The sequence below is a fragment of the Bos indicus genome, chromosome 19, assembly GCF_029378745.1.
Source record: "Bos indicus isolate NIAB-ARS_2022 breed Sahiwal x Tharparkar chromosome 19, NIAB-ARS_B.indTharparkar_mat_pri_1.0, whole genome shotgun sequence".
Classification (NCBI taxonomy): Eukaryota; Metazoa; Chordata; class Mammalia; order Artiodactyla; family Bovidae; genus Bos; species Bos indicus.
The window spans coordinates 45,808,776-45,828,989 of NC_091778.1; the positions used below are offsets into that span (position 1 = coordinate 45,808,776).

The 20,214-nt window shown below is 50.9% G+C and overlaps 2 protein-coding genes across 4 annotated transcripts in view; one reads left to right on the forward strand and one right to left on the reverse strand.

Annotated features, from left to right (window-relative positions):
- The first annotated feature begins 1,121 nt into the window (after window positions 1–1,121).
- HIGD1B (HIG1 hypoxia inducible domain family member 1B) lies at window positions 1,122–3,717 on the forward strand. 2 transcript variants are annotated; one of them, XM_070773636.1, is made up of 4 exons: window positions 1,122–1,215; window positions 1,985–2,186; window positions 2,818–2,952; window positions 3,577–3,717. In XM_070773636.1, the coding sequence occupies exons 2-4, from the start codon at window positions 2,087–2,089 to the stop codon at window positions 3,639–3,641; spliced, it is 300 nt and encodes a 99-aa protein (XP_070629737.1). In that variant the 5' UTR covers window positions 1,122–1,215; window positions 1,985–2,086; the 3' UTR covers window positions 3,642–3,717. The 2 variants fall into 2 exon arrangements, with proteins under 2 accessions (XP_070629737.1, XP_019837259.1); XM_019981700.2 differs by having other exon boundaries at window positions 2,036–2,186.
- Window positions 3,718–4,085: 368 nt separating this feature from the next.
- EFTUD2 (elongation factor Tu GTP binding domain containing 2) overlaps window positions 4,086–20,214 on the reverse strand; it is a 36,478-nt gene continuing 20,349 nt past the window's right edge. For both annotated transcript variants that reach the window (XM_019981689.2, XM_019981690.2), the window contains exons 11-28: window positions 19,558–19,682; window positions 15,921–15,984; window positions 15,448–15,538; window positions 13,949–14,084; window positions 12,667–12,794; window positions 11,715–11,908; window positions 10,424–10,535; window positions 9,664–9,804; window positions 9,077–9,178; window positions 8,044–8,126; window positions 7,311–7,397; window positions 6,965–7,091; window positions 6,672–6,759; window positions 5,938–6,056; window positions 5,748–5,842; window positions 5,149–5,302; window positions 4,884–4,991; window positions 4,086–4,551 (exon numbers count right to left, since the gene is read on the reverse strand). In XM_019981689.2, the coding sequence (XP_019837248.1) occupies window positions 4,456–4,551; window positions 4,884–4,991; window positions 5,149–5,302; window positions 5,748–5,842; window positions 5,938–6,056; window positions 6,672–6,759; window positions 6,965–7,091; window positions 7,311–7,397; window positions 8,044–8,126; window positions 9,077–9,178; window positions 9,664–9,804; window positions 10,424–10,535; window positions 11,715–11,908; window positions 12,667–12,794; window positions 13,949–14,084; window positions 15,448–15,538; window positions 15,921–15,984; window positions 19,558–19,682 (2,050 nt within the window). In that variant the 3' untranslated portion in view covers window positions 4,086–4,455. The remainder of the gene's footprint in view (window positions 4,552–4,883; window positions 4,992–5,148; window positions 5,303–5,747; window positions 5,843–5,937; window positions 6,057–6,671; window positions 6,760–6,964; window positions 7,092–7,310; window positions 7,398–8,043; window positions 8,127–9,076; window positions 9,179–9,663; window positions 9,805–10,423; window positions 10,536–11,714; window positions 11,909–12,666; window positions 12,795–13,948; window positions 14,085–15,447; window positions 15,539–15,920; window positions 15,985–19,557; window positions 19,683–20,214) is intronic.

The following is a 20,214-nucleotide window of genomic DNA, read 5'->3' on the forward strand; positions in this document are numbered from 1 at the left end:
TGGAGATGTGAGGGAAGTCACAATTGTTTCAAATTCTTGGACAAATCTCCTTAGTCCAGAAAACATTCTTGGAGGGGTCAAGACCAACACCAGACAGGCTGTCTCCCACAATTATGGCATTTACATCCCACTTGTTCTTGAGTATTTTTTAAAAACATTTATTAATTTTTGGCTGTGCTGGGTCTTCACTGCTGCACAGGCTTTTCTCTGGTTGTGGCTCGTGGGCTTCTCACTGCAGTGTCTTTTCTTGTTGCAGAGTACAGGCCCTAGAGTACTCGGACTTCAGTAGTTATGGGCTCAGCAGTTATGGTTCCCAGGTTCTAGAGCACAGGCTCAGTAGTTGTGGGATCTTACTTGACCAGGGATTGAACCCTTGTCTCCTGCATTAGTAGGTGGATTCTATACCACTGAGCCACCAGGGAAGCCCTAAAATAACTATTTAGCTCTGCCGGGTCTTAGTTGGGCCATGCAGGATCCTCAATCTTTGTTGTAGCATTCGGGATTTAGTTCCCTGACCAGTGGTTGAACCCTGGCCCCCTGCATCGGGAGTGTGGCGTTTTAGCCACCGGACCACTAGGGAAGTCCCCCTCTTAAGAGTATTTGAGGCCATATAATTTGGGGGAAAACTCAGGATCTCTGCCCATTTTTGCCTGTATATTCCTGTCTCAGTTCTCCAAATCAAGTCCACCTCTGATCCAGCCACGAACCTCCACAGGATTAAAAGACTGAATTGAGATAGGGGATCCCCTCCATCTGATCTTTTATTACTTTACAGTGCTTGGAGTTTCACAAGGTGGCGCTAGTGGTAAAGAATCAGTCTGCCAATGCAGGAAATCTAAGAGTTGAGGGTTCAATCCCTGGGGTTGGGAAGATCTCCTGGAGAAGGAAATGGCACCCCAGTCCAGTATTCATGCCTGGAAAATTCATGGACAGAGGACCCTGGGAGGCTACAGTCACAAAGAGTCAGACATAACCGAACATCTGAGCACACTGCTTGGAGCTCCAGCCTGGAACTCAGCAGATGGGGGGTTAAGACTGATGTCCTGACCTATCTCCTCCCATCTCCATTCCTGACTTCAAAGTCTCCTTAAAACCGGACACTGTGTCCCTGACCCCATAGTGGCAGCTCCATCATCAGCTCTTGGCCAGTTCAAAACAGCAGACGCTGAGCCTTAGCCAGACTGCTCGCACTCCACTTTCTAGCCATCTCCTAGGGTAAGCACCAGCATGCTGAGGACCTGTGGGGCCAGTAGTCCTTGCTTCTCCAGGAGGAGAGAGGCAACTAGGGATAAGAAGTTGCCTCAACCAGGGACTTTTGTCTTGGGGTTAGACTTAGGAGGAGCCCAGCAGGCAGAATCCCCAGTCTGGGGCTCCATCTAGTTTGTGATAAGAGCATTTATAGGGGTTTACAAGTAGAGCAGTAAGGGTCCCCAGGACAGGGAGGCAGGGGGTTGGCACCTGAAAAGAACCCGGCAAGAGATGGACCTGCAAGAGACAGAGAATAGCTCAGGGACCTGAATTTGTTCCATTAATGTTCAAAATCTGCATGAAACTATACACAAGTCCACGTCTAATTATTTCAATCTCTGGCTCTGGTGGTTTGGTCACCTTTGCTGTAACACCAGGATGGCTCTGGCTGCCCAGGGCCAGGTCTTCCTCTGCACCTCCCTTGGGAACAACCATCACAGACTCAAGGCCCGTGGGGGACCCAAGGATAAAGGCCTGTTCCTCCCACCCTCATCTGAGGATTTTTCCAGCTGCTTTTCTTGGCCCAAGGATCATATCCGTAGGGACGCAGATGGTAGAGGGGGAGGCAGAGAAAAGAGTGAAACTGGAATGAGCTGGGGAAAGAGGCAGACGTTGAGAGGAAGAGATGGGAGAAATGGCACCAGTAGTCCAGCCATCTGACACAGGACAGCCGGAGCAAGTAGTGGCTATGTCAGGCACGTTAAGAGGTCTCAACAGGCAACTTCCTCCTTCCCAGCCCAGACCAACGAGAACTGGAGTTCTTACTGTTGCGGGTGCCTCCTTCTAGGACTGGGCTGAAGCCTAGGAGCCCCAGCTGCTAACATCTGGGTGTAGAATCATGTCTGCTAACAGAGGCTGGTGGGCGCCACCCGAGGGCGAGGACAGTGTGTCTGAGAAGCTCCTGAGGAAGACGAGGGAGTCTCCGCTGGTGCCTATAGGTGAGTGGGAAAGGGAGGAACGGGGGGCGAGGAGGGGGCCTTCTCTTGGAGCACACGTGTCTCCTGGTCCTTTCAAAGAATGAAGCCTTGAACGCGAGTGGTGCTGCCCACTGCCTAATCGACAGCTAGAAGGGAGTGAAGCAAGAGCAAGGTGACACATCTGACAATAGAAGAGGCAGTCTGGGGGGTGCAGGTGGCAGCCAACCAAGCACACGGGATGCCGACAGTGTCAAGATGGGCAGGGGCAGTCTGGGGCCCCCTCAGGCTCCCTTGCCCCGAGGCCCTGGGAGGGGAAGAGAACAGCTATGGGGGCTGGCAGTGGTTGGAGAAGAGCTCAGGGAGGTGGGAGAGTCATGCTGATGGGCTACTTGTACAGGGAGGTGGGGGGGAGGGGCAGTTATTGGAAGGAGGCCGTCACTTTGAAAAAATCACTGAGAACAGTTCAGTGTTCTAATGACAGTCCCTACTCCACCAACCACTCCCCAGTCCCCTCAGGTGCTCCCCGCCCCAAAGCAGCAGCAGGAAGGCAGCTGGTCATCCAGACGCCCAGTCGGCCTAGTGAGTGTCTCTCTTCAGGAGAGCGGTGTGCTTGGTGACTGAGGCCCAAGCATCACATTCTCTGCCTCTGTAGGCTTGGGAGGCTGCCTGCTGGTGGCAGCATACCGGATCTACCGGCTGAAGGCTCGGGGTTCCACCAAGATGTCCATACACCTGATTCACACCCGAGTGGCAGCACAGGCCTGTGCTGTGGGCGCGATCATGTTGGGTGAGTGGCTGGTGGGGTCGGGAGAGAATGTGGGCAAAACTGACAAGGCAAAATCTGGCTGTGAGCCCTGACAGTTACAGGACATGAGTTCAGCCCCTGTTCCCTAAACCAGGCTCCACAGCAAGGCCTTGGTGAAACCCTCATAAGGAGACATTTTCTGGGTTCCTGTTTATTCTCCCGTGTTCAGGGGAAGGTACACAGTCTGTTTTATGAGTCTGTCCTGAGGTGAGAGAACACACAGCCGTTTCTCTTCCTCTCTGGATCAGAAGGCAGACTGCTACGTCCTTGCCGTGTGACAGTGGCCAAGTCCCTTTCTCTCAGACTCTGTTTCCCCATGTGCAATATGGCAATAAGCATTGGGGTCTGCCTCTCTCCCTCCCTGCTGTGAGGTTGCTCAGACAACATACGTGCAAGAGCTTTGTCAACTGTCACATGGCTTGTCTCCCCAGGCTGTGCAGCCAAGTGTTTGTAGCAGCTGTTGAGACCTGGGGCGGACAGAGGAGCAGGGAGGTGGTGGACTCTGGAGGGAACGGCTAGTGTCTGCGCCCCCCAGACGCCCGGGAGAGCCAGGGGATGGGTGGAGGGGGCGATGTCATGGGGCGCTTTCCCTTTTCTCTCACACAGGCGCTGTGTACACGATGTACCGAGACTACATCAAGAAAACCGCGCAGGATACCAGGGAGAAGTAGGAGTCCTACAGGCCCAGGGCAGTCAGACCTTGTCAGTCAATCCTGGGTGTGCACCTAATAAAGGAGTTTGAGGCAACTCACCCGTCTCTTCTTCACACAGTGGACAGCAGAGCGAGGGAAGGCTCTGGTCCCCAACTCCAGGGCAAGGACAATCTTCGGGGGCAGAGGACACCTCTGACCCCAGAGACCCAACCACTCCCCAGCCCTCTCAGGTGCTACCCACAGGAATGGGAGTGGGGGCGGGAAAGAGGCCTCAGTGCTCATGGGAACATTGAGTGGAGAGGCAAGTGCTCCTCTCTGGGGACCAGGCAGGAAGAAGGCTGCAGCTGGGAGCAGAGACAGGGAGGCCTCGTGGGAGATGACAGAGACCCAGAACCCAAGTGCCAGGACGAGCCTGAAGGGAAGAGGGTGGAGCAGCGGGGATGAAAGGAACGGACCAAGGCAGAGGTCAGAATGTTCTGTTCACTTATAAAACATGTCTACAGTCAAACTTTTACTAAAAAAAAAAATTTCACGTAAATCCTGAAAGACAGGGCCCGTTGGGCTTCAACACTTCCAGCCCCTTCTCCTTCCTGGACCCTGAGCTCCTCTCTGTTCTCTGGGAATGGAGCCAGGCTGAGGCCATAGGAGGAACCAGGAGGCCGAATGCTCCTCCCTCTGGGCTGGAGGCTTGGGGGCTCCAGGATTGTTGAGGACAGCCACAGCAGCCCCAGACATGCTCTGACCACGTGGAGTCTGAGTCCCACCAGGGCCCAGCTTCAAGTCCAGGGTGTGGCCCAGTGCGGGGAGTGGGAGCTGCCATGACGCCTGGCGCTCACATGGGGTAGTTGAGCACCACATCCTGCTTGGCGAGCTCCAGCAACATAGGATCATCGAAGAACTTGCTGATGCTCACATCCTCACTCAGGCCCTGCAAAGACAGGGCAGATGCAAAAATGAGTCCTGAGTGACTGCGCTGTGCTTGAGTGGAGGGGCGGGCGGGGGGTGGGGCATGTGTCAGCTGAGCTATTTCGGGAGTCCTGCCATTAGGGTATCGTCACAGAGGAGGAGACGGCTCTCCCTTCCCAGGCATGCGGGCCCACGCCTGGGTGCCTGAAGCCTGGGAAGACCACATCTCCCCACGCTGTGCAGTAAAATGCTGTCTTTGGGAGGAGGGTCCAAAAGCAAGAAACGAACAGTGATCTAGCTCCTGGCAAGACCACCTGGGCGTGGAGGGACAGCCATGGGCCTGAGGACACATACCTTTCTACGACGGGTTTTGATCATGAATTCTCGGGCCAGGTGGGGAGCTGGCTGTGGCTCCAAGGGGCGGATGACAATGCTCTTGTCCAGAGGGTCACCGGGTACAATCTGAAAGGCAAAGTGGTTTCAGAGCTGCCAGGCTGAGAAGCAAGATGCTTCTCTAGGATGCTGGCGATCCCTCTGGAGGCCTGGAGGTGGGCAGGTTAGAGGGGAAGGCCTTGCAGAGGTGGGAGACTGCAGTGGCCAGCCTGCACCATCTTCTTACCTGCCAGTGGTGGAAGACAGACAAGGAAAAGGCCTGGCCCTGCGTGTGAGTTCGCAGATCAGTCTCAAAGCCGAAAGAGTCGATGGCTGGGATGAAAGCTTTGATGGTGTACAGAGGAGAGCCTGGGATGGGTGCATCCTGAGTCACGTGTCCCCTGAGACAGAAAAATAAAGGCTGAATTCCTACCCCTGTGGAGGCCAAAAGCAGAGAAGCAATGTACCCCCGACTGTTGACCATCAGAGAAAAGAATAACTGCAAGTGCCCCACAGAGGGCGGGAGCGACTCGGGCTCTTCCCACAGCTCCCCGTGGACGTCAAAGGGGCAGCGGCCTGTGGGCAAGAGTGGAAGACTGACAGGGCAAGGCCCTGCAGACCCTCCCACTGCTGACCGACTTCCCCCAGGAGCGCTCTGAGGAGGGGTCCGAGGAGACACCTGAAACTACGATGTGTAGCAAGGCTGGGGATGCCACATTCCTTTCCTGCTTCCTTCTGTAAACCTAGGCCTCAGAAACGGTGGGTGTGGGGAGGCCAGTCTCTCTGAGTTCCTTCTCACTGGAACTCAGGCTCGCCGCCCCCTTCCTTAGGTGCCTGGTGGCTTACCTGCGCCTGGCCAGGACCGTGTAGACAGCAGAGACACAATCCGCGGGGGCCTGGACCTCGACGAAGTAGTAGGGCTCCATCAGACGAGGGGTGGCCTGCAGCAGAGCGGGAAGACAGGGCTCCTCAGCTTGGGCAGAGCTGGGGGACAGCAGTCTCGAGGGCCCCCATCAGAACAGCTCCGCTCGCTCACCATGAGGAAGGCTGAGTAGACGACTCTCCGGGCTGTGGGGATGATCTGGCCCCCGCCCCGGTGCAGGGGCTCCTGGGCAACCACTGCATCCAGGATCTTAAACTTGACATTCCGAATCACTGAAAAGGAAAAGGGGGGGCGGCCCAGGGAGTGGGTCTGGTGCTAGTCAAGGGTGCAGGGGCCGAGCAGCAAGGAGCCTCTTGCGGCACCAAAGCTGTCTTGTAGCCACAAGGGATGTGGTACAGAATCAGCCTGCAGGTGTGTATTCTAACAGCGTATATGGAGGTCAGAGGGTAGGCGGACGTTTGCAGTGTTGGTCTCAGGACACACTCAGACCACATAAAGTGTCTCGAGAAGTTTGTGTTTCTTTTCCAGATATTTGATTATTTTTGGATGTAGAGTAAATTTTAGGAATTGCACATTTGTCCCCAGAGTTCAGTCCTGCTCCATAAACCACTTCAATCCCATCCTCCTGATATCCGTCTTCAAACACATTCCAGGAATGAAGAGCAAATGTCCACCTAGACGTGACTTCCATTTCTAGGATGTACCAAGCCGTACCACCAGGACGGGGAAGGAGACGAGAGGAAGCTGGCCCAGGACACCGGACAGCCATGTGGGCCCCAAGTTGTGTCTCCTGCCACGTCCCAAAGATGAGCCCACCCGGACTATACACCCAGATGCAAGGACCCCAGAGTACCGGGCAGAGAAGGCAGAGGCACTGGTCAACTTACACTCATCACAGAGGGGCCCCTCCCTGGTTCCCCACTGGAAACCTTGAACGATGCTGTCCTTCACTGAGCCGAGAAGAGCCTTGTCCACCTGTACAGAAAGGAAGGGCCCCTTAGCAGTGACCCTCGCCACAGCCAGAGTTTATAGTGGGGAGAAGGTCGGCACACTAGTAAAAGGATCCTCTTCTTCACCGGAAGACACACAGTACTTCCAGGAAGAGAAGAATGCTTTGGAGTTTCTGCCACTCAAGAGCTAATAAGCAAGGGCCACATGGTCCCCACCAGTCCTGCGGTACCTCCGAGGGCAGGGTATCGTCCACCAGGATGTTGGGGCCAGTGGCATCCGGGCCGAAAGCCCAGATGGAACGGGCAGCCAGCAGATCCCAGTCATACTTGGTCTGAAAGAACTCTCCCAGCTTCTTCCTGGAGAGGGAGGGGAATGATGATGTCAGACAGTCTGGGATGGCCAGTTCCCAGGCCACAGATCCTGCCTTTCTGGGCAACAGTGCCCTCAGCTACCCACACTCTGCCCGGGACAACTGCGAAAGGAGGAGGCAAAAGCACTTCCCAGAGAGGGGGTGTGCCGCGTCAGAAGCTCATCAGGTGTGCTGTCTGGCCCAGGAATCGGAACCACGCTCTCACCTGTTCCACGTGATCTGGACCACCTCGTTCTCTATGTCCTCTGCAAGGCCCTTCTCCAGAGGCTCGGCGATCATGGTGATTTTGTTCCTGGTCAGAAAGGAAACAGGTAATGAGGAGGGTCAGCAGGACTAGCAGGAGGGTGGTTCCCAAGAGGAGGATGACAGAAGGAGGAGTGAAGGCAGTGACATCAGGGAAAGCCACGGGGGCAGAGCAGAGCAGAAAGGGCTTGTCTTCTTTCATTTGAATCCATCACTTTTTAAAAAAAGTAAGGCTTGGGGAGAAATGTTCTTTTTTAAAGCTTTAAGCAGTATTAGTATATTAACCAGTCAAACAGCAGAGTTGCTGCTAGGGGAGATTTTAAGATAGTCACATTACACAAAGAGGAGAAGTGGCCATTAAGACACTCACCCTGGGAGTAACTAAGGCAAAGAATTCCACAGCATTGTGAACAAAGGCAAAAGGGATGTGAGGGCTGGGATAAAACTCAGGTACTAGAAGCACCCTCATCTCGAGACTCAGGGTCTCTATTTTCACAGTGCTTGTGGCTAGGGTGGGCTTGGGGGGAGTCCCAGGATCACTAGGACCCCTGGCGTTCTTCTACTTTTATTTTTGGCTGTGCTGCGTGGCATCTAGGATCTTAGTTCCCCGCCCAGGGATTGAACCTGCACACCCTGCCATGGAAGTATGGAGTCCTAACCACGAGACCGCCAGGGAAGTGGCCCCTGCAACTTACTTCTTATTGGGAGTTTCGGCGAAACACTTGAGGGACGACGTTTCCACCACCGTCTCACAGAATGTGACAACAGGGTCAGCCACCTGAGACACAGCATACACTGTCAGGCGAGGTGTCACTTTCTCGGAAGGACAACCTCCTGCCACAGGGGACCACGAGGTTCCCCTGATACTATCTCTGTGAGAACCCGTCCTGATCAGAATTAGTGACAAGCACTGCAGCAGGCTCGGGCTAAAAGTCTGTACCTTTGAGGAGAAGCCTGGAAAACTGAGCGTAGTGCACAATTTATGTTCCTGAGCCAAGAGCAAGTGGAGGATCAAACAAGGGCCTTAGTTAAGAGTCCCTCAAAGTATCTTTCAACACCCGTATAGCTGTCCCACCACCATTCACTGACACCTGTGGGTCTGTCAGCACTGGCTCGAGAGACTGGTGAGCGCCCATTCCATCTTCAGCGACCCCTGGCCGCATGGCTCCTCCTGGAAGCTCCCACATGGCCCCCTATCGGGACACCCGGTGTCTTTCAGAGCGCCAGTCTTGGCTAAGACAGGGCACTTGAGGGCACTCACTCCCAACCCCCACAGCCTTGGAGACAATGTGTCCACTGGGAGACCAAAGCTGTGCGACAGGCAGTTTAATTTAGAGGCTATATTAAGGTTTCACAGGGAATCCAGAAGAGCCAGTCCCTGCTCCCTCCTTGAAACCATACATGCTGAGCCCTGATCAGCACAGATGGGTTAGTCATGCAACTATTTTCTTAACGAAAGACCAAGAATAGCTCAGGCTTGGGAGCCTTGGTTTTGAATGCAGACATTGAGAATAACATCCCCCAAAGAGGGCAAACCAGATCTCAAATCCTTCCCATGCTGGGAGCAACAGTTCTTGCTTTTTCCAAGCAGACCACCTCCTGTACTGCACCCCTCTCCCCTTGGACCTTCCCAGGGAATCAAGGGTTTGGTTGCTTGAACAATCAGCCTGAAGCTGTGAGCCAAGCTCCTGGCCAAGCAGGCTCTCAAGACAGCAGCAGCTGCTTCACCTTGATGTCGATCTCCGAGTACATCTTCCGCAAATCGTGCATCACGCAGTCCAGGTAGAGCTCTCCAGTGCCCAGGATCACATGCTCGCCAGACTCTTCCACCTGAAAACACGATAGCCCTGGGGGTCACAGGCTGGACTCTCCCGTGCCAGCCACAGCAGACAGAGACGGAAACAAGGCTAGAAACTGGGAGGAGGTGCCGAGCCCACTATCGGAAAAGCCACTACCGTGCTGGTTCCATTCCCTTTGGGAAGGATTAGTGGGGAGCAGGGACCTACAAGTCAGTCCTCAAGACACCTGGGCCACCGAGCACAGCGATACTGGGTGTGACGTCATGGACTGAATTCTCATCACAGCCATTTAGGAAGAAAATATTGTGTCCGTGGATATAGGCTAACCCTTTAGCCCTGGCCAACTCCTCTGAAAGGTATGTTGGCAGGCTCAGGATGACTCACTCTTCCCTGTGTATCTTCTGGAAAATCAATTCAAAGAGTGCTTTCTAGGCATCAGAGTTGCCTGATTATTGCAGCAGCAGTGGCACCAGCTGGGCTCATGGGGCGCGGCAGCGGCTGTGGCCTTGGGCATACCTTGGTGGTGAGGGACGGGTAGCTCTTGTTGACCTTGCGCAGGCCGTCCAGCATCTTGGGCAGCTCAGAGGGATTGACTGGCTCCACGGCAATCTTGATAACAGATGTGGTGTTGAACTTCAAGGGCCGGAAGATCTGAGCCTGAGACCCAAAATACAGCAGAGCCGTGAGGACACCTAGCCTGAGCAGCTGCAGACGGTGCAGAGGTCAGGGGGAAGCTGAGGGCCTGCTCGGGGGAGGACTATCCCCCCCACTGGGAGCCAGGGCGCTGCTTGGAGGCAACCTGCAGGGCCACGTCTTCCCATGTATGCTGGCAGAACAAAAAGAAGACTTAGAATAAAAAGAGCCCCTCCAGGACTTCCTGGTGGTCCAGGAGTTAAGAATCCATCTTGCAATGAAGGGGACAGGAGATCGACCCCACATGTCACAGGGCAACTAAGCCCATGCGCCACAACAGAAGATCCTGCATGACACAAGAATCCTGCATGCTGCAACTACGATCTGATGCAGCCAAATAAATAAATATTAAAAAAAAAGAGAGAGAGAAAGAGTGCCCCTCCTAATTCCTAGGAGCTGAGTCCAAGGAGAATCCAGGGGGATTGGATCTAGAAGGTGGAGCCCATGCTGAGGCCCAGCAGCAGGAAGCAGCAGTGACTCCAGTTCATGCTCCCCTGAGTTCTGCTGCCTGTTGCTCATGTGTGCTGGGCTCCCTGTGATCCTCCAGCTTAAGCCAACCCAGGTGCCTTTTCAGAAACTCTACCTCCTCGTTGCCTCGGGGTTCGGTTATGGTTGCTGTCTTCACAATTGGTTGATCGACACCTTCGATCAGGACCCAGTTGCCAGCAGGAACACGGTTCACTTCGATGTGGTACCTGGAACAGTGTCCAGTAAGTGGCAATGAAACTTGGGAGCAGGGTGTTCATTCCAGAAAACCTAACTGAGCACCAGCTCTGTGCCAGAAACTGAGCCAGGAGTAGGGTCAGAAAAAAAAAAAAAGCTAGATACATTCTACCAGGGGAGGGATGCAATTAAACAATCATATGGCCACACATATGTGTGGTTACAAACTGAAGGTGCCATGAAAAAAAAAAACGCAATGTACTTCATGAGCACAACACAGGCAAATCCAATTCAAGCTGGATGTGTGCAGTAAGCAAACCAGTGCCTCAGGGGTGGAATGTTAGGAGTTGTCAAAAGCACCACAGAACATACTGCAACTCTCCTGCTGTTCAGTCGTGAAGTCGTGTCTGACTCTTTGAGACTCCATGAACTGCAGCACTGCAGTCCTTCACTATCTCCTGGAGTTTGCTCAAACTCATGTCCACTGAGTCAGTGATGCCACCCAACCATCTCATCCTCTGTCACCCCCTAACTCTTTAATTTTCTAATTCTTCTAACTCTTTAATCCTCTAGAGAATGGGGTACATCTGGAGGGGGTGGGGGAAAGGGCTGTTGGCAAGATGCAGCAGCCACCCTAGGAACAGACCAGGCTAGGTTCTGCTTTCTAGCTAAAATGCCAAGCTGATGAACTGACGAGCAGCCCCCTGGTCCAAGCGAAGTTTAATTCTGCAGATTGGGATGCTCCAAGGGATTCAGCAAAGTTGTCTCTCTTGGTCAAAGAATAGCCAGTGGAGGCTGGGAAATAACATCTTTTGGGGAAGAGACATGCAGGTTACGATTTAAGGAACACAGAAGAAGAACGGAGGGCTTGAGATAAGTAAACACAGAAATCCTGCTACAGGAGTTCATTCAAAGCATCCCAAAGGCAAAGGCAGGTCTCCCGGCATCAATCCTGGCATCAGTCTTGGCATCAATCCCAACAGTAGCTGCCCTGTGACCCCAGCAACCTCAGTCAGTAAGAGCTAGAAGTCAACACATCTGCTGAGGGAGGGTCACCTTACCCCCATCACAGGCAGCCAGCAGCTTGTGTGTGTCCAAGGAGGACCACCCCTCCACCACTTCCAGCTTGCCGGGGCAGTCCCAGTGTAGAGGCCCAGGCAGTCCCAGTGTAGAGGCCCAGGCATGTATCTAGGGGCTCTGGATGGTAGTACCTGGCCACGGAGATCCAAAGGCGGCCCACGGTGCATATTTGGGAGTCTTCCTCATCCTCCAGGGTGTAGTTCTCCCCCAGTACCTTCACAGGCTGCCCAGCATGGATGGTGCCACTTAGCACTCGGCCAAAGGCATGAAACTGAACTCCATCATCTGTGCTGTACATCTTGGTCGTGTGGCACATCAGGGGACCCTGGAGGTGGGGACAGTGTCACCTCAACTACACACACTCTGGATAAGTTCCACCGTCTCCCCTTCCCTTGTCAGCAATGACCTGAGCTCCATGAAGAAGCAGCCCAGACTGAGAAGACAACGTGGTGATCTCCTGAAAAAAATTCCAACCAAGGCCTACCCCCCGCTGAGTTAAGACGTGTCACAGGCATAGAAAAAAAAACCCTCTTCCTTTTTCCTGTAGGGGATGAGGGCACTGGGGAAGAGAAGCAGGTTTAGGATGGCAAACGGACACTGTCAACTCGCAAGACTACAACATTAACTGGTCCCAAATTTCTTCAAAGAAGAAACTCGTAATTCTCAACTGGCTGTAATGTTTATGCCAAGAAACTAGAGAATGCCTGAGGAATGACTGGGAAAGATTGTTTTAAAAGCCAGGACCAGTGAGATTAGTTACCATTTGTTGAATCTTTCCTATCTGTCATGTACCATGCTAAACACAACCACAACCCTTTCTTAAATCTTACTTACTTCTCATAACTTCCACACACAAATTATTATCACTTTATACACAAAACTCTCAGACTCAGAAAACCTGAACAACATTCCCAAGATCACATCACCAGGAGTGGTAACACTGGGCTCTAAATTCAGTCATTCTGACTATGCCCAGGGGCAGGGCCATGCAGGGATGGAGAAGGGATTACTCCTTCAACTGAAAACACAGAGTCCCACAAAGCAGGGATGGAAATCAGAGAACCGGGGGGCCATGTTCCTTACGTCGGGGTCACAGTCACTCATGGCCTCGCCAAGGTCGGAGTCCACACCACCGGTATAGGTGTGCTCGATTTTAGGCTTGGCGCCCACCTTTGGAGACGGGATATGCTGCACACACATGTCCACAAAGCCTGCGGAGGGAGAAGAGATGGCCATTAGTATGAACTCTCACAGGGAAAGGGAGTGGGGACTTCTGATCCACTCACGATGGTCAGAAAACTAACAGTGAGAGACTGATTTTCAGCTCTAAAAGCTATGGTTCTATGATTCTGGGCAGACAAGATACCCTGTTTCCTGGGCGCATGCTGCTAAAGGATCTGGAGTCACATGGATGCCAGGAAGAGCAAGAAGCAGGTCTAAGTGGCTCCTTGGAACTGAACTGACAAAAACTTGGAAATATCCGTATCAGTCCATGACCTTCAGTGAATAGGCACTTACTGAACTCTTACACGAATTGGTACCTCATCTCTTCTTTATAGATCTACTTAGGACAATCTCCGAACTGACTCTTCCCTCCGGGAAACACTGCACATGTTTCTGTTCAAATAGCTATTTTCTTTTTCTAACAGCCAATAAGCCACACAAGAGAACCTCCATTAGCACCTTCGGGTGCTAGCATGTCCGCTTTTAGTTGGGATCTCCTTTGTTGGATGGATGGCCAGCCAAAATGAACCATTAAAATTATGCACTTCGGGGGATTCAGAAACCTAATTCCCAACAGACTTAGAACCAAGCGATTGCTGATAGAGCCCTGCGCCATCACCATTTTTGCCTATGATTTTACAGATGAGAAATCAGTCCCAGAAGGATTGAGTGGCTGACCTGGGATGACCCCATGGGACTGGGCCAGAGGAAGATCAAGACTCAGGTCATCTCCCAGCCAGTCTAGTCCTTGTCCTACTACAGCAACTGCCTCCTGGATAACTAAAATACCAGGAAGAGGAGCTCAGGGGAAAGAGAGGTCTGAGTCTGTAACTCGTCTCCCAAGTCCTAGTTGGGGGCTTTCCCCACCATTTCATGACACCTACAAGTCTACCTTCCCAACTGCCCTCTGGCAAAAATACCACAACTTCAGAATCTGCTTCTCCATTCCCTTTTACTTGCATGCTCCTCCTGGAAGGGAAATTTAATTGCTTTTGTTTTCCCAAGATAGAATTCCTGGTACCATCCACTAAGTAAAGCAGCTCAGAAAAAAAACCCCAGGTGACCGGTATCCTGACTGAGGGTTAAAGAAGAGTTCCCAAGATACACGTGGAGGAGATGGTGATGACGACGAGCTTCTTACCTGTGAACTCGCCAAAGAATTTTTTGCAAACCAGCCTGAGCAGGGGGCGGATGTTCAGCTTCAGCTCCTCCTTGGTCAGGTGGATGCCAAGCTCATCCAGGGTCCTCGGGAGGCTGGTGTCCACATCACCCACGACCTGTGATGGCATCAGACACCACGTCAGCTTGGGTGACCCAGAGGACAAGGGAGCACAAAAGGGCAATAGGAAGGGTCACTGCACTGCGTTCTCTTCTACACGGAGAGCTCTGGGCAAGGATACCAATTTGGTTTCAAGGACATCTTTGGTAGAAGCTACGTTAAATGCCCACGCCAGCCAATAAACCTGGCTCTCTCAGGCAGACCAGTGTCAGTGCTGCCCTCTGGTGCCTGAGAAGCAGCATCTCATCCCACTCAGGGAATCCATACCCTTCCTTCCCTATTAAGAGACTTCTTAGATTTAGAGGATCACTGCAATGGAAGGAACCAAAAAAGGTCACCTAGCAGTCTATCGGCTGTCAGGATGGGGCCAGGCTAAATCATCCCCAGCAGACTCGAGGTCTCTGTGCAGACAGGCGCTATAAATTTCTTTTATTAATCCACTCTAGTCTGACACAAGATACGAAGTACTTTCCAGCACTAATAAATTGAATCGTGTTGTTTTGCCTCGTTGCTATGTTTGCACTGTTTTGTCAGCTGGAATGGCCCCACACATTTTGTTTACGTGTGTGTGTGTTCACTGTGCACAGTGCTTATTAAACACCTGCATAGACACATAACACAGTTATAAAGTTAATTGTCTTGGGAGAAAAGGTCTGCATGAAAAATTCCTCTCCAACATTACTGCCCTTTTAGTTCTGCCTCTCAGAGAGCACAAATTCATACAAATGCAACATTATATTCTTTTCTTTGGAGCATCACATGCGTTTAGCTGCATCCTTGCCACCGTCTGATGCCTTTCAATCTGACAAACATCACATACATACATGCCCAAAACAGTCATTAAATTCAAGCTCATATAATCATTCATCTAATGGCTATAAAATACTTCATTTTATGGGATGTACCAAAATTCTTTCATCAGATTCTCCCTGATGAACACTTATCACCAGCTTTTTTCCCCTTTTCCTAATGTTATAATGCTATAACGTATGTATACATCTTAATACACATATATATTTTATGTATGTATAAAAATAAGAACTGGAGGACTCTGAGAAACAATTATATCTGTAAGGCAAAGCCCTGTAACTGAAACTATTATTTTTCAAGTGTCACATTCTTTGGAATAGTCAAAATTTTTGTACATTTCTCTAGGCTGTGCCTTTTCTATCTTCCTCCTTTACTCTGATCTCAACAGCACTTAAAAAGACTGGAGTGTTCAAGATCCAGAAGATTGACTAACTGTCCTCACACTGAGTCATACAAAACTAAGCAGGCTCAGGGCCGGGGAGAAGTCCAAGGTCACCAGCTTTCCCACCTTGTGCTTAGAAGGGCAGACCTGAGGGCCCCGACATACTCACCTGGGCGAGGATCTTATAGAGGGGCTCCAAGATAAACTCCACAAAACTCCTCTGGGAGCTGCTGGTTGGGGCCTTTTTGGTGAACTTCCGCCTAAAGAGATCAAGAGTTACGGGGGATCTGGGAGGGAGAAGGCAGTGTCACCAACCCCAAGGGTGTACTTTCTAAGTTCTGCATCTGAGCAAAGCCAAGCCAAAAGGAAAGAATGTGTGTGGTCATCAAACCTCCAAACAGGGACACCTGAGAGGGCATGGGTCACGACCCTTTTGCACATCTGGGCTGAGCTGTGGGGACCTCAAGGGAAATGCCTCAAACCCTGTTGAAGCACACGAAGCCGGCTCACTTAGAGGCGACAAGATGGTAGCTCATGTTTAATCAAGAAGTGGGTTTTCACGGCCAGAACTCATTCTCTGTTTTCACTTACTGGGAGGATGGATCATGCCTCCAGAGAGTCCACTTCCCACACTCTACTTACGTCTTAGGGTTGAAGTAGATGTCACCCCAGAGTCTTTTAGCGAACTCCTGGTAGTTAATGTCACCTGTAAGAAAAGCCATACGATGATAATCTACCTAGCAAAGTACTGTTTGAATTCTGTTTCATGTGCCACCAGTGGTTTCCAGCTGAGGAATTCTAGCACCTTCCTCTCCAAGGTCCAGACATTCACTTCCATCCAGGCAGGCAGGTAAAGATACTGAAGCACAAGGGACAGGACTGACCCGAAGCTGACAAGGTGATGCTGGAGCCAAAATGAGCACCCAGGTAGCTCCATCTCCAGGCAGCTTACGACTGAACTATGGACAAAGGTACAGTTTATATTCTTTCCTTTAATGGAACAGGCTCAACTGCCTAAATTCTACCCTCTGTCTGCACCTAAACTTGTCCCTTCTGCAGTGATGCTTACAATTCCTTCCTGATCCGTGGAAGCTCTGCTGCTGGCGTGGGCAACCTTCCAGCAGCTGCACCACGCCAAAGCTCCAACTAGCCCTCCACACTCTGGAACCCGGCACTCTGGAGAGAAGATGCCAAGGCCCGCCCTTGTGTCGTTTTTTTAGTTTGACTGCAACTGCTAATCCTCACCAGACTGAACCAAGCCACTGTGGCTTTTATGTTTCTTTTAAAGAAAATTTTATTGGACTTGTTTATCCCACAAGACCTTAAAAAATTAACAGGAAATATATGGTTTATCCCTCTATATTCCTACCTAACCTAATCTTTATGTGTGTTTAGTCACTCAGTCGTGACCGACTCTGCAACCCCATGGACTACAGCCCTGCCAGGCTCCTCATGGGAATTCTCCAGGCAAGAATACCAGAGTGGGTTGCCATGCCCTCCTCCAGGGGATCTTCCCAACCCAGGGATGGAACCCAGGTCCCCGGCATTGCAGGCAGATTCTTTACTGTCTGAACCAGCAGGGAACCCCAGGAAGAGAAGCAAGAATAAGAATAAGAAATGACATTGTGGCTTTTAAAATTCAAGATCTTCTAAGTCCAGAGCTCATTGACCATATTTTCCTTTCTTTCCCACGTTATTAGTTACTGAAACTCTTCCTCTCCCGTGAACCACTGTGTCTTTTACATGCCTCCCACTCCTGCACTTAACACACACTATACTATCATCCCTGGACTGAGCTGTGTAGGCAAAGAACCAGGCCCAGTGTGTGCCAGAAGTTAAATAAACACTGATACAAAGAAAGTGCAAACATCTCTCTGATTGACCCCTACCCCCACCCTCAATCTCATGGTCAACATCAAGCCAATATTGCCAATCCTCTATCTGATAGTGGTGAAAATGTGTAAAGAGATGTCCCTTTCTTCTCTGGCCAAAGATAGGCCAGCCCTCCACACACCACTCCACCCCAATCTTTATTAGCTCCGAATTCCCTATAGGATAAAGTCTAAACTCCTTAACCCCGCATTCCAAGCTCTCTCCATGTGCTCCAAACCCAAGCTGCCAGGCCTGCTTGAATGCCTCTCCTTGATGAAGAATCCACTGTTCCTGAACAGCTGCTCAGGCTCAGGCTCAGGCTCAAGGATGCCTCCTCTTCCAGCCCAGGGAGTCCGGAACCCCTGGCTCCTTACTCTCTACCATCCAAGCCCCCTCTCCTTTAGCCTTCTCAGACCCCTGGGCCTTTGGAGCTGAATTCCCTCAACCCCACCCGGCTACGGCGGCCACCAGCATTCTGCCCACACCACCTTCCTGTTGTTCATCACTGTGGAGTTCTGTCTACCCACTGGAGGAAGTTCCCTGAGGTCAGAGATCATTCACCATGCCTTGTAATCCTGGTAGGAGGACATGGTTTCAGTTCTGGCAGGATGGTGTCATAGAAAAAGCACAAGGTGCATTCTAGCTCCAAGCCCACCAATAAGTTCTGTGTCCCTGGGCATAGCTTTCCCACATGGAAAATGAAGGGGAAGGGCTCGATGATCTGACTCCTTCCAGGGCTGACATTCTACAAGTCCATACATGGTGTCTCAGAATGATCTTGGGGCCCAGAGCTGGTGTCTGCATAAACACTGGGTTCAAAGGATGAGTAATAAATCTCGCCTGAGGCTCAGGGCCATTTTCAGTCAGAAACTGAACCATCAATGTAATATAATTACATAAACAGTCTTGGATTTTGCTTCATATGCTGATTCAAAGAACATTCAGAAACATAAACTGGAACCCTGTTCAGATGATCTTCATTTATTGTCCATCTAACCATTTTTTAGGAAGAACCATCTGGAAACAACCAAAATATATGTCTAATGATGAGAAAGTATACATTCATACAGTGGACCAATGAGCAGTTATAGAAAATCTTTTTTTTTTTTTTTTTCTGGATGTGCCGTGCAGCATGTGGGATCTTGGTTCCCCAACCAGAGATCAAACCCACATCCCCTGCACTGGGAGCATGGAGTATTAACCACTGGACTGCCAAGGAAGTCCCAAAATAGTATTTATAGATAAGATTTAACAGACAAATTCTTATGATCTAATACTAAGTAAATATTTATCTTATGTAATTATATTATATATGAAATAAGATCTCACTGATGTAAAACACTGAACAGAGAAAGAAGGAACTGTATCTGAATGCTTGCAGTAGTTATGGTAATGAGGTTATGGGTGAATTTTGTTTCCTTGACTAGATTTTACTGTATTTTTCACTTTTCCAAATAAGGATGCAGTAAATATATACACATTAAAAAAAAGACCAAGTTTCAACTGGCCTGTTACTTTCGCCAGAGCAAACATTTCCACACTGAAAGTGAGGCAGGACCACTGACTGGAGCGAACACAAACATTGGCGCCCCAGGAGGCACAGAGGTGGAGCATGTGGGACTGTCTTGAGAGTTGGGATGTTGGCCCCAGGGCTCTTCCATCTTTGGAATTCAGCTCCAAAGGCCCAGCGTGCTACGGCTCCAAGGACCTACATATAAAATCATTCTGCCGTGTGTCCCAGTGGGCTGTGAATCCAACCCAAGTTCTCAAGTAGGCCTATGAAACATCTATGTGCCTGGTGGTGCTGGTGGCTCAGTCGCTAAGTCATGTCTGACTCCTGCAACCCTAAGGACTGTAGTCCACTTGGCTTCTTTGTCCATGGGATTTCCCAGGCAAGAATACTGGAGTGGGTTGCCATTTCCATCTCCAGGGGAATCTTCCCGACCTAGGGACTGAACTAGGGTCTCCTGCATTGCCGGCATATTCTTTACTGACTCAGTCACCAAGGAAGCCCCTTATGTGCCTGGATACGGCTGGAAAGACAGCTTGAAGCACCATTGGTGAGAGAGATTCCATCTTTGAGGAAAAGGCCTGCATGGCTTTGGGAGCATGGATAATTCCTTTTTGACAAAACCTGTGTCACTTGAGGAGATTCTTGTTCCTGGTATGAGCCCCCTCTTCACCCATTTCTTCCCAGGCACCTTTATCCTTCTACTGTTTGGAGACCACTGAGCCTGAGAAGAGAGTCTCAGGGCCAAAAAGAGCCCCAAATGTGACTTGGTAACAGTTGACACAGTGCTCTCTCTGGCAGGGACTCTGGCGTGCAGCCCATTTCTGAACTGTTCAGCAGGAAACGCACACAGGACTCTGGGGAAGCTGGTGAGACAGACTGCCAGCCAGAGCTTACCGAAGGTGTCAGCATAGATCTTGGCAAAGGAGCCCAGCGTGAAGCAGATGCTGTACTGGGAGCTGGAGAAGCAGACATTGCCCAGGAGCGGGGAAAGGATCAGGTTCTCATCCGTGGAGTACATGCTGAAAGAGAGATGACCCTGAGTGTGGGGCTGGCTGGGCTGCAGTGTGGGCCTGAGGCGAAGGATGAAGGGCAGGACTTGGTATCACAGCCTCTCTCCAGCAGCCGCCCTCAGAAAGGGTTTGCATAACACACACAGCTTCGCCAACAGCTGGCTCCAAGAAAGTGACATGATGGAGCTGTTCCCTAACTCCCAGTAACAAGATGATTTTCCAGAGCTGGAAACATACTGCATGATCCTGGAGAAGTTAACTGCGCCAGACAAAGGGAAACTTGGGAGGACAAACACCTCAGAACACAGGAAATGAAACTACTTTGATAAAACAGGAGTACATTTGAGAAATCTCAATTTCACAAACAGAAATACCAGTATAAGTAAATGAATGAATGAATGAAAAAAAAAGCAACTTTGCTCCCCATTCTCATATGGTCTTGTCTGGCTTTGCTTTACAAACTCAAGTTAAAACATTTAGTCTTAAAAGTCATGCAGAAGCCACAGTACCCCCAAGTTCACCAGCATTTATAAGAAAACCA